This window comes from Palaemon carinicauda, chromosome 22, assembly GCF_036898095.1.
Source record: "Palaemon carinicauda isolate YSFRI2023 chromosome 22, ASM3689809v2, whole genome shotgun sequence".
Lineage (NCBI taxonomy): Eukaryota > Metazoa > Arthropoda > Malacostraca > Decapoda > Palaemonidae > Palaemon > Palaemon carinicauda.
In genome coordinates, this window is record NC_090746.1 from 116,517,635 (window position 1) to 116,530,134 (window position 12,500).

General features: G+C 35.8%; 1 protein-coding gene across 4 annotated transcripts in view; it reads left to right on the forward strand.

The window, feature by feature from the left end:
* Positions 1–12,500, forward strand: part of LOC137616253 (uncharacterized) — a 215,289-nt gene that overhangs the window by 48,525 nt on the left and 154,264 nt on the right. Inside the window, exon 1 of one of the 4 annotated variants that reach the window (XM_068345872.1) lies at positions 6,736–6,888. The exons of the other annotated variants lie outside the window; for them this stretch is intronic. Within the exon in view, the coding sequence (XP_068201973.1) occupies positions 6,851–6,888 (38 nt within the window). The 5' untranslated portion in view covers positions 6,736–6,850. Of the gene's footprint in view, positions 1–6,735; positions 6,889–12,500 lie in introns of those variants that run through there. 4 annotated transcript variants of the gene reach the window in all.

Here is a 12,500-nt window from a genome sequence, read left to right on the forward strand (position 1 = left end):
AATATGTCATATATAGACTATAAAAAGACTCATGTCAGCCTGGTCAACATAAAAACATTTGCTCCAACTTTGAACTTTTGAAGTTCTACTGATTCAACACAGGTTCTTCAAAAACATACTTGTTTGCGGCCAATTCAGACAGCAAAACAAGGTGAGGCTCTCAGAACAGGACGTAATGTCTCTGGGACCTGTAACTGTCATAAACGCTCTCAGAACAGGACGTAATGTCTCTGGGACCTGTAACTGTCATAAACGCTCTCAGAACAGGACGTAATGTCTCTGGGACCTGTAACTGCCATAAACGCTCTCAGAACAGGACGTAATGTCTCTGGGACCTGTAACTGCCATAAACGCTCTCAGAACAGGACGTAATGTCTCTGGGACCTGTAACTGCCATAAACGCTCTCAGAACAGGACGTAATGTCTCTGGGACCTGTAACTGTCATAAACGCTCTCAGAACAGGACGTGATGTCTCTGGGACCTGTAACTGTCATAAACGCTCTCAGAACAGGACGTAATGTCTCTAGGACCTGTAACTGTCATAAACGCTCTCAGAACAGGACGTAATGTCTCTAAGGACCTATAACTGTCATCACCACCATCTTTCATACTACTTACTTAACATCTACAGTAATACTGTCAGGCCATTTCTACTCACGCTTGGCTTTCTACTGTAGCGAAGAGATGCCGGTGTTTACCTGCGAGGCAAGTATGCAAGGCACTTCGCCCCTGCACTGGGTCCCTCGGCTGATTTTTGGCACTCCCGCAACATCTGTGTCAGAGTTGCACTGTTTGTTTTAGTGTGAAGAGGGAATTTTCTATTGCATTCATCCGAGAAGATTTCGGATCTTCATTGCAGACTTGTTTTTATTTTTATTTTCTTCTAATAAATACTAGCAGTTATTTTTTAGTGTATATACAAATGGGAGGGTCTGGCTAATTCTATTTTCTTGCCTAGGTTAGTAAAATATTATGTAGTGAAGGAAGGGGAAATATGCCTATGTGAACTTCTCATAGATCTGTATAATCAAATGGTCCTACCAGTATTATGCATCACAAACTTGGAGCCTTACTAAAGCCTTAAAGGATCTTCATTGCATACTTGTTTTTATTCTTTTTTCTAATAAATACTAGCAGTTATTTTTTAGTGTATAGGCAAATGGGAGGGTCTGGCTAATTCTATTTTCTTGCCTAGGTTAGTTAAATATTATGTAGTGAAGGAAGGGGAAATATGCCTTGTGAACTTCTCATAAATCTGTATAATCAAATGGTCCTACCAGTATTATGCATGACAAACTTAGAGCCTTACTAAAGCCTTAAAACATATGCTAGGTACAACTCATAGGGCAATGGAAAGAATAATGATGGGAATAACACTAACAGATAGAAAAAGAGCAACATGGATAAGATAGCAAACTAAAGTAGAGGATATTCTAACTTGTAAGAAAAAGAAATGGACATGGGCAGGACCTATAATGAGAATGACAGACAATTGATGGGCATTAAGAATAAAGGAATGGGTCCCTAGAAGTTACAAACGAAGCAGGGTAAGGAATAGAAAACGATGGATTGACAAGCTAAGAAAATTTCTGGGTATAGACTGTTATATAAGTACCACACACAGATTCGCATGAGGCCTTTGTACTGCAGTGGACTAGCTACTGCTGATGATGATGATGATATTATTATTATTATTATTATTATTATTATTATTATTATTATTATTATTACTTGCTAAGCTACAACCCTAGTTGGAAAAGCAGGATGCTATAAGACCAGGGGCTCCAACAGGGAAAATATCTCAGTGAGGAAAGGAAACAAGGAAAAATAAAATATTTTAAGAGCAACAATATTAAAATAAATATCACTTTATAAACTATAAAAACTTTAACAAAACAAGAGGAAGAGAAATAAGATATGAGATAGAACAGTGTGCCCGAGTGTACCCTCAAGCAAGAGAACCCTAACCCAAGACAGTGGAAGACCATGGTACAGAGGCTATGGCACTACCCAAGATTAGAGAACAATGGTTTGATTTTGGAGTGCCCTTTTCCTAGAAGAGCTGCTTACCATATATATATATATATATATATATATATATATATATATATATATATGTATATATATACATATATATATGTATATATATATATATATATATACATATATATATATATATATATATATATATATATATATATATATATATATATATATGGTTCCTCTTATTCCTTCCTTATATTAGAACCACCTTCAAGCATAATAAGTCTGTAACTTGTGCAATCCTCTCTCGAGAAACAGTAAGCTTAGCTCCCCTTTGTAATGTGTAAGGAGGCCAAATGCGTATGCAAGGCCACTATGGGCAACTAATTAGCTATTACCGTCTTCCACTGTCTTAGGTTAGAGCTCTCTTGCTTGAGGGTACATTCGACTACACTATTCTATCTTATTTCTCTTCCTCTTGTTTTTGTTAACTTTTTTTTATAGATTATGTAAGAAATATTCATTTCAATGTTGTTATTGTTCCTAATTTGTTTTTTCTCGTTTCCTTTACTCACTGGGCTATTTTCCCTTTTGTGGCCCCCTGGGCTTATATCATCCTGCTTTTACAACTAGGGTTGTAGCTTAGCAAGTAATGATAATAATAATAATAATAATAATAGTAATAATAATAATAATAATACTAACAACAACAGCAGCAACCACAACAGCAACAACAGCAATAATAATAATAATAATAATAATAATAATAATAATAATAACAGCAGCAACCACAACAGCAACAACAGCAATAATAATAATAATAATAATAATAATAATAATAATAACAACAGCAACAATAGCAATAATAATAATAATAATAATAATAATAATAATAATAATAATAATAACAGTACCAACCACAACAGCAATAATAATAATAATAATAATAATAATATTAATAATAATAATACCGTTACCCATTTATTGTCTAGAGTCGACTCAGAATCACTCGTTTAAAATAAATATAATTGATAACGAAGTGTTTTGCTCTCTCAGAGATACGAGGTGTTTATCCCCTCATAAAAATCCTCTCGCAAGAAAACCGGTTCCGGGATGATTGCTATCGGCTATGCAATACATTTGCAGACATGTCTGCGTTATTTCCGGGAAGCGGTGTGCCATTGACCTTCATCTGTGCCTTTTCTTGTTGCCAATAAACATTTTTTTCTTTTAAGGAACATAAATCTGCGAACCAGTTTTTTCCCTACCATCTGCTATGTTGCTACCCTTCAGTTGCCAAGTACAGTAGTATTTTGTAGGAGCTTTTTCATTCAAACAGAGTTGTGAAACAAAAGGGAAAGTTATTCAAGATAACTATGACCTACAACTGAAAAATAAGCTGATCCACCATATAAAACAAATGACGGATGATGGCAGGCCTCCGAAATCCAAACCTGAGATAGGCCTACGGATGAAATAGTCATAAAATATTTTTTCTTTTCTTGATCAAAAGGAGGGTATTTTACTTCGTCATATATGTCTAATGAAACGGTAGACCTAGATAGAATACTAGGCCTAGTTTATATAATAATATATAATTTATATATAATGACATATCTGTTTTAACGTTGTTACTTTTTTTTAGATTGATTTATTGTTAATTTATTCTCTTCATTTATCTATTTCCTTATTTCCTTTCCTCACTGGGCTATTTTACCTTGTTCGAGCCCCTGGGCTTATAGCACTTTGCTTTTCCAACTAGGGTTGTAGCTTGGACAGTAATAATAATAATACTAGGTAGTCCTAATGAGACTCGTCATAGTACTGTACTGCTCTGATACAATGAGTATTGAAAGTATTGATGGACAGTTGAGAGTGAAAATATGGAGGATTCCCTACGGAAGTCTTTTAACGATTTATTCACATAGCTCAAAACAATAGAGGATAAGGGTTCTAGTCCTCCTAATACACTTGAAGACAGCTACCCCCGTTGACCAGTCCTGCTAATTTTGGTTAGAGTAGTAATAGTTAGTCTAGAGTTCTTTTTTGCTAATATTAGACATCGTGATGACTCGTCTAAGTGCCGTAAACAATCCTCTTCTGCATGGGAAATTTATATATATATATATATATATATATATATATATATATATATATATATATATATACGATTTGTAGGGTATTCAGTATGTCTAGCAGATTTTGTTGCGTAGCCATAATTTTATCAATATTCATTGAACTAAGACGTTGATAAATTCATAAAAACCAGTCTGATAAGTACGATTACAGGCACAATTTTAGAAAACAGCCACATAATAAATAACGCCAAGAGCTAAAATCTATTTATGAGAGAAAAAGTTTATAAGCATATATAGTTACAATGAAAATCCAGAGTAGAGTCACTTTAACCAATGTTTGTTTAATTCAATTTGATGTCGTTTGGTTGATTGGTCTAGACTCTAGAGTTATAGATTGTTGTCCTTATTTGTTTCATCACCAATATGTAGAAAATAAATATCTAAACATCACGATTAACGCTGAACCTGAACAAAATAATGATGTAGCTTCACTTGAAGCGCAAACAATTACGTCACACTTACATCCAAATTTACAGACAGCTGATATAGGTCTATGGCTAAACTTGTGGTTTATTAAGATACACGATTTTTTGATTTTTTCCTTATTTTCACTGGACCTGGTATATCAAAATAGGCTGGATTATCCATTTCAATAGTCTCCAAATAAAAAAATAATATAATCCCCACATAAAAGTTCATCATTTGAAGGTAATGCCCCATGAAAACTGGTTTAATGTTATTTTTCCCTGTTGGAGCCCCTGGGCTTATAGCATCTTGCTTTTCCAACTAGGGTTGTAGCTTGGATAGTAATAATAATAATAATAATTGGCTAGACCTATAAACTTCTATGTTACAGTTTGAATTATTGTTGCTTTGGATTATTCTAGGTTTAAATCTATTAAAGCAGGGACAATTTCGAAAGCAATTACTTGTGCTCTTCATGGAATTTAGTTAAATCAATGAAGAGAGGCAGTTGAAAACGGAAACCTCGCAGTTGCACAAAGGAATAATAATGAAAAGACGTTGGACAGACAGTAAGATGGAACGGAATAAAATGTGCAGATAGTGGTCAAAAGGTCGTTACAACAGTGCAATAATGGCACTAAAACTCCCTCTGTCCAGGGAGATTATTAATTAATGAATTGGTTGATAGAGTCCAACTTGGCGAAAACCCTTTGCTGTTGCACCATGAAGTAAAAGTCTAAGAGATTGGTTGGCAAGAGCGAATAGATAAATCTTGAGCACAAGTAGATATGTGGAGATAATAGACAACGGAAGCTGCATCCTGCCGCAGAGACCGCTAAGAACCTAAAGTAATCGGCTTCACATTTAAAATTTCATTAGCACTTCTTCCTTCTGTAAATGTTTTGTTTTTCCTCTCTTTTTTACGGTTCTGTAACATAAACGGGCACTAAATATGCTGACTTCCCCAGATATATTTACACCTTTAACAAGGCAATGCTATGTTTTCGAATAGAGTTGTGAAAAATTTCCACATGACAGTTGCTGAGTTGTGAATAAATTGTGATACAGACCTTTAATTACTCCTTTATTGCATCTTTTCATTCCTCACTAGGCTATTTTTTCCCTGTTGGAGCCCTTGGGCTAATAACATCTTGCTTTTCCAACTAGGGTTGTAACTAGCCTGTAATAATAATAATAATAATAATAATAATAATAATAATAAAGCAAATTCTAACTTTCTTAGTTGAGTTCGGCTGTGTCGTGTAACACACTTTTACTTCAACTAATAAAGTAGTTCCTTTGTTTCATTTAATACGAAAGTGTTGCATAAAACGCAACGTATAATGCATTTGTGCTTTAATATCTGATATTCCCTTCCTATACCCACATTTTAATTACATAACCGGTAAGTAATTCATCCATTTATTTGTCAGCCTTCTGTATTTCTCCACAGCATGTGCTCAACTTTTGAGTATAAAAAATGTGAAACGGTTTGACAAGCTTCAGTAATATTTTGTCTTTCGAAGTGTCCGTACGTCGAGTGATATTTTCAATTATGCCGGCTTTTATCGGTTACGTTTACCTTGTGATATTATCGCTGACTGCTTCGGGCAGGATTCTGTTCTGGCATAAGGCCATCCTAATGGATATATACTTTCGAAATTTAGTGTGAAGCATAAACTTTAATTGAGATTCCAAGGAGTGTTTGGTAAAAGGACGGTAATGCCATATTCTCCATGTTCCTTAGGCCTAGTCACTGAACAAAATGGGATGTATCCTCATATCAACTGCCAAGGAGTGTTTGGTAAAAGGACCTAATTACAACCTACATGTTCCTTAGGCCTAGTCATTGAACAAAATGGGATGTATCTTCAAATCAACTGCCAAGGAGTGTTTGGTAAAAGGACCTAAGTACAACCTCCATGTTCCTTAGGCCTAGTCATTGAACAAAATGGGATGTATCCTCATATCAACTGCCAAGGAGTGTTTGGTAAAAGGACCTAATTACAACCTCCATGTTCCTTAGGCCTAGTCATTGAACAACATGGGATGTATCCTCATATCTACTGCCAAGGAGTGTTTGGTAAAAGGACCTAATTTCAACCTCCATGTTCCTTAGGCCTAGTCATTGAACAACATGGGATGTATCCTCATATCTACTGCCAAGGAGTGTTTGGTAAAAGGACCTAATTTCAACCTCCATGTTCCTTAGGCCTAGTCACTGAACAACATGGGATGTATCCTCATATCAACTGCCAAGGAGTGTTTGGTAAAAGGACCTAATTTCAACCTCCATGTTCCTTAGGCCTAGTCACTGAACAAAATGGGATGTATCTTCATATCAACTGCAACCTCACCGTCGTAAGTAGCTTTTAAAAGCCACTAATAGACAATGAAACTTACTGCATTAATTTACTTTATTTGATTGTATTGGTTAGATACTTCAATTACAGGGTTTTATTGATCTAAGTAAATGCTTTATCGTGATCATTCATTTAAAGGTAGGCCTATAAGCATAGTCCCTAATCGTCAATAAGATTTAATTGATTTCGACGAAGGAAAATATGAAAATTCTAGATTTAAAATAACATATGGTATGATTAAACCCATACAAACTCATGCAAATTTTCTGATAAACATTAGACCTAATCGGCTGACGAAGCTTACTTTTGCACTACGTATTCCTGGTCCTTAGTTTTCACAAACACCTATTTGTGAATAACGTTCACAGAGTAATACTGCGTATTTGAATTACACTAAAAACTGGAATATCACTATTTTAAACTGCGAGAATACTGAAAATATCTGACATTTGAGAAAGATGCATGTTTAAATAATCGTAGGCCTAGGCCTACTTAGACTTCAGATATGTCATGTAAGATGCGTGAACGAGCACCAAGAGAAAACTGCCAGGGAAAACGGTCGGTATTTAGAATACTGATTGTGAAGTAGTACATATTAGCATATAATGCTTTTTTTGGTGTTTTCCAATCCACATTTATGTTCGATATTTCCCCTTGTTACAGATTTCTTGACATGTTAAACAGGGAAATTGTATAAAATTTTAGTTCTTGAGATATTCTTGAACATACAGAGGACATCATTTGATGTTTCTGGGTTAAACGAGATGATCAAATCACGTGAAATAGTAAAAATATTACTTGCTATCATATTCCCCGGGAACGGGTAATGCCTTCAGTTCACCTCAAGAGGTAATCTTTAGGCATTACCTAAAGGTTTTTGCCCTGTCCTTTAGGACCCAGGCACTTACTTTATAGCCATCTATTATACAGTACCTCCGTTTGTCTTCCTCTCTTCTATCTTTCTGTCTAACTTCGTATTGCATTTTGGTGCTAAATAGCCTCCCATACAATTTTGCCCAAACTCATTAATCCAATCCCAGTTTTAAAGGTTTAAAGGCTACTCATGAATGGCAGAGGCAAGGGATAGTGATATTGCCCTTGCAAGTAGGACAACGCCATAGAGATTGACCATATATACTGTACATATGATCAGCACCTAAGCCCCCTCTCCACCCAAGCTAGGGCCAAGGAGAGCCAGGCAATGGCCGCTGATGACTCAGCAGATAGACCTATAAGCTCCCCCAAACCCTACATCGTTTGTTCACAAGGATGGTGAGGTTCCAGTGACCAAATAAACTAACGAGTTTGAGTGGGACTCGAACCCCAGTCTGGTGTTCACCGGTCAGAGATGTTACCACATTGGCCATCACAACCCCCATAAAAAATATATAGATTAAATTATAAAGGGGGAATAATAAAAGAAAAATTGAATTGCAATGTTAAAAAGGTTTTATTATAGAACAATGCAATATTAGTTAGGACATTGGAAATTGAATGATTAAATAGATATTTGCACGTACACTTTATTGAATCCCATATACAACTGGCGGAAACCTCTATTAAGGAAGTTACAGGTTTTAATAAAAATATTCCCCGTTTGCTCCGTTTGTCATCTTGGCACAGACGACAGATCCTCCTTCCACCTGGTAGTTCAAATAAAAACCTGATAGGTGGTGTTTCTATTACTTGTTTGAACAGAATAAAGGGACTTGGGTATGGGTAATGCATTCAGTTCACCTCAAGCAGTGATCTGTAAGCATTACCGAAAGGTTTTTGCCCTGTCCTTTCGGACCAAGGCTACACTTACTTTTTAGCCTTCTATTATAAAGTACCTCTGGTTGTCTTCCTTTCTTCTATCTTTCTGCCTAACTTTGTATTGCATTTGGTGCTGAATAGCCTCCCATACAATATTGCCCAAACTCATTTATCCAATCCCAGTTTCAAAGGTTTAAAGGCCACTCATGAATGATAGAGGCAAGGGACAGCGACATTACCCTAGCATGCTGGACAATGCCATAGAGACATGATCAGCACCCAAGCCCCATCTCCACCCAAGCTAGGGCCAAGGAAAGCCAGACAGTGGCTGCTGGTGACTCGGCAGATAGACCTATAGGTGCCCCCAAACCCTACATCCTTTGTTCACAAGGATGGTGAGGTTGCAGCGACCAAAGAAACTAATGAGTTTGAGTGGGACTTGAACCCCAGTCTGGTGTTCACCAGTCAGGGATGTTACCACATCGGCCATCACAACCTGACTAAAAATATATATAGATTAAATTATAACGGAGGAATAATAAAAAAAATTGAATTGCAATGGTAAAAAGGTTTTATTATAGAACAGTGCAGTATTCGTTAGGACATTGGAACTCAAATGATTAAGTAGATCTTTGCAAGTACACTTTATTGAATCCCATATACAACTGGCGGAAACCTCTATTAACGAAGTTACAGATTTTAGTAAAAAATTCCCCGTTAGCTCCGTTTGTCATCTTGGGACAGACGACAGAGCCTCCTTCCACGCGGTAGTTCAGAAAAAACCTGATAGGTGGTGTTTCTGTTACTTGTTTGAACAGAATAAAGGGACCAACGTTTTAGATTCCTATCCTCTTGTGATTTGTTTTCAGTATTGGAATATACCATATATATATAATTATAGCTCTTATTTTATTTATAATGTTAATATGAAAGGTAAGGGTTGAAATGTGTGTTTGATATATTTAGTCCAATTATGGGAAATGGAAGCAAAGTCCATATTCGAATAGATGCTGGAGTGTAAATCTAGAACTCAACCCTTTGTTAAGTTTGTATATTTGAATGAAGAGATAAATTGAATAATGCCTTTATACGTTACGGACTGCCAATGCAAGAGCCTGTGTCTTGCATAAGGCAGGACAATCTAAAACGAACAAACGCTCTAATGATAGCCCTTGCGGCCAACGCGCGTAGTAAAACATATTCCGCTTGTCAGAACATAGGAGCAATGAACTGTTTAATTACGTGCAAAGCGAGCTATGGCATAGCAAAAATCAATAAATTATTCCCTCAATTATGTAAGATGGTATTTGTAATAAGATGATAAATACTGCTATGATTCGAATAACTAAATGTAAAATGGAATGAAAAGTCGCGTTTTCTAAGTGTCGGAAAGTCATGGCAAACAAATGCTCCAGTGTTTTGACTTGTGTGTTGATTATGGTAACAATTTTATTATGATGAATGGTGGAAACAGCAAAGTTTATAAAAGTTGATTTAAATTACTTATAATTGACTGATACGTGGTATATTTTAAGGTGTTTCGAACGTAATTGATGATGATACCCAGCGTAAAGCCATGGCTTTTCAGTTATGGTAATCGACCCACCATAACTCAATAACAACGGATTTCCCCCCCCAGAAATCCTTATCTAAATCTTTCAAAATACCACAAGACATTATAAACCTGTCTTATTATATACAAACCACTTTTTGCTTTGTTCTATAATTTTACGGCTAAAAGATTAAGAAACATAAATTATTAAACAAAACTTATGATATACAGTAGTTGGAACCTAGGATTCTGATTAAGCTAATGGTATTATGCCAACTCCTAGTAAATACATAGATAGTTTATATAAGGTTTTTGAAGGTTAAGTTAGGACCTGCTGCCTTACGTTACATAAGTTAGGATTTATCCCTCTTATTTCACTAATTTTCCTGTACCTACTTAATTTCCATGGCTTCCCGTTGTGCTTCCCTGATTGTTGGTCTCGGAAGGAAACTTCTATCTGTAAAACCACGCTTATTAGCTCTGAAATACTATCCTGACTTTATCGAAACCATTATACTTTACACTTGCAGTCTATGGTCAGGGGTTATATTGCAAAGGTACATAATGTAAACAAATAGTCTAACAAAATTTCAGTTAACTTGAGGGAGTTTTTGAGTTTTCCTAGGTTAGGTTAGGCTAGGGAGGATAAGTTAAAATCTATCTTTGTAAGCTCCACTGCTAAGGATATTGAAATCCTAGTCCTGGTTCAAGTATTGTAGTGCTCCTAAGGTTAGTTTAGGTTAGATAGGGATGAGTGTTATTCTTTGATCTAGGAGTACGGATATAAAACTTCTTTTGGATTATCTTTGTCACTCATTATTATAAGAAATATCTGGTCATTCCAAAATGACCCTCATGTGCTTTAGAACAATTTAAGATTTCATTGGCAAGTACAGTAGTGGTATTTATTTGGGGAAAACAAAAACTACCTTCTGCAACTTAACCTAATCTAGGTAGCAAGGTCCAACCTGATTGGAGGCTTTACGTACTGGACATTACATTTAACTTAGTTTACACCTCTGTAGATCATGGAATGAAAGATGAGGATGCATTCTAAGCTGACCTAACTTAAGATGTAGAGATAAATCACTTCCCTCACTAACCTAACCTTGGTGTCTATAAATCATTAAAATAATGTTTGCTTATATATTATTATTTGTTAATTTGTATCCTCAAAGGTAATAGAAAGCTAGTGACTGCCTGAAGCCTAACCTGACTATAAAGCCCAAGACACTGATTTCCTTGGTCTTCTATTGCTATTAGACACAAGCAGTTGTGTGAATGTGCTAACCAAATATTTATAAGGAAAATAGATGTCATATTTGTCAAACATACAAATCATCAGTAAATCAACATTTTGTATTTAAGAAAAACTTACTTCCCAAGTGATCTCTGTATTCAAAACTTTTATCTTGCATTTCCAATCATTGTGTTTTTGCCTGGATGTACAGTTTTTTTCAGAATTTTGAATACTTGACTGATTATTCAAACCCCATGATTTGTCTTGTTTTATGTCATTGTGACCATTTTGTTGATGCAAACCTCTCATAATATAACAGTTACGCAGTGGACCTCAGTGGGCTACTGGAGGTTTTTAGTATGAAAAAGTTATAAAAAGGTGAACTGTACCTATAGGAATGATCTTAAGCACATAAATCACAAGATAAACAATGAAGATTTTGTGTAATTCATGTGTGCAATTATGTAAAAAAAAATAGAGGCTCTGCAAGCCAATTACAGGATACATCCTAACCCAATCTTTTCTTAATTTAGCCAAGAGTAAGGTTCTGCCATGGATTGGCCTTTGTGACCCCCTGGACCTCTGAAACTAACATAACAAGTATTGTAAATTACAGAGTAAAATATGTGGATGCATTCTTCCCTACCTAACCTAACGCTGGGTGCAGGTATCTACCTGGCATTGATGTAACCTAGACCACCCCATACTAACTGGTACCTGACCATTTGCAATCTAACCTGGCATAGTCAACATAAATCACAGGAAAAGTACACAAATGAATCCTACATAGACTGCCCGGTACTACTGTAGTATGATATCTACTGGATTATTTGTGTCCTACCATGTTTCGCTATGAGTGTTATTCAAGTGTGGTAGGATTTCGTCTTTATTTTAATTATATAATTAATCACGTCATTCAAATCAGTTTTTGCTCGGCCTTGGCTCCCTTCGCTCGCGATTAAGTATTATTTCACTGCTTCTCTGTTCCAGCAGGTGGTACATGAATGTGCTGTGTACGCCACCCGCTTGGGCCAATGTTTTAGCATTATTTTAATTATCTAAT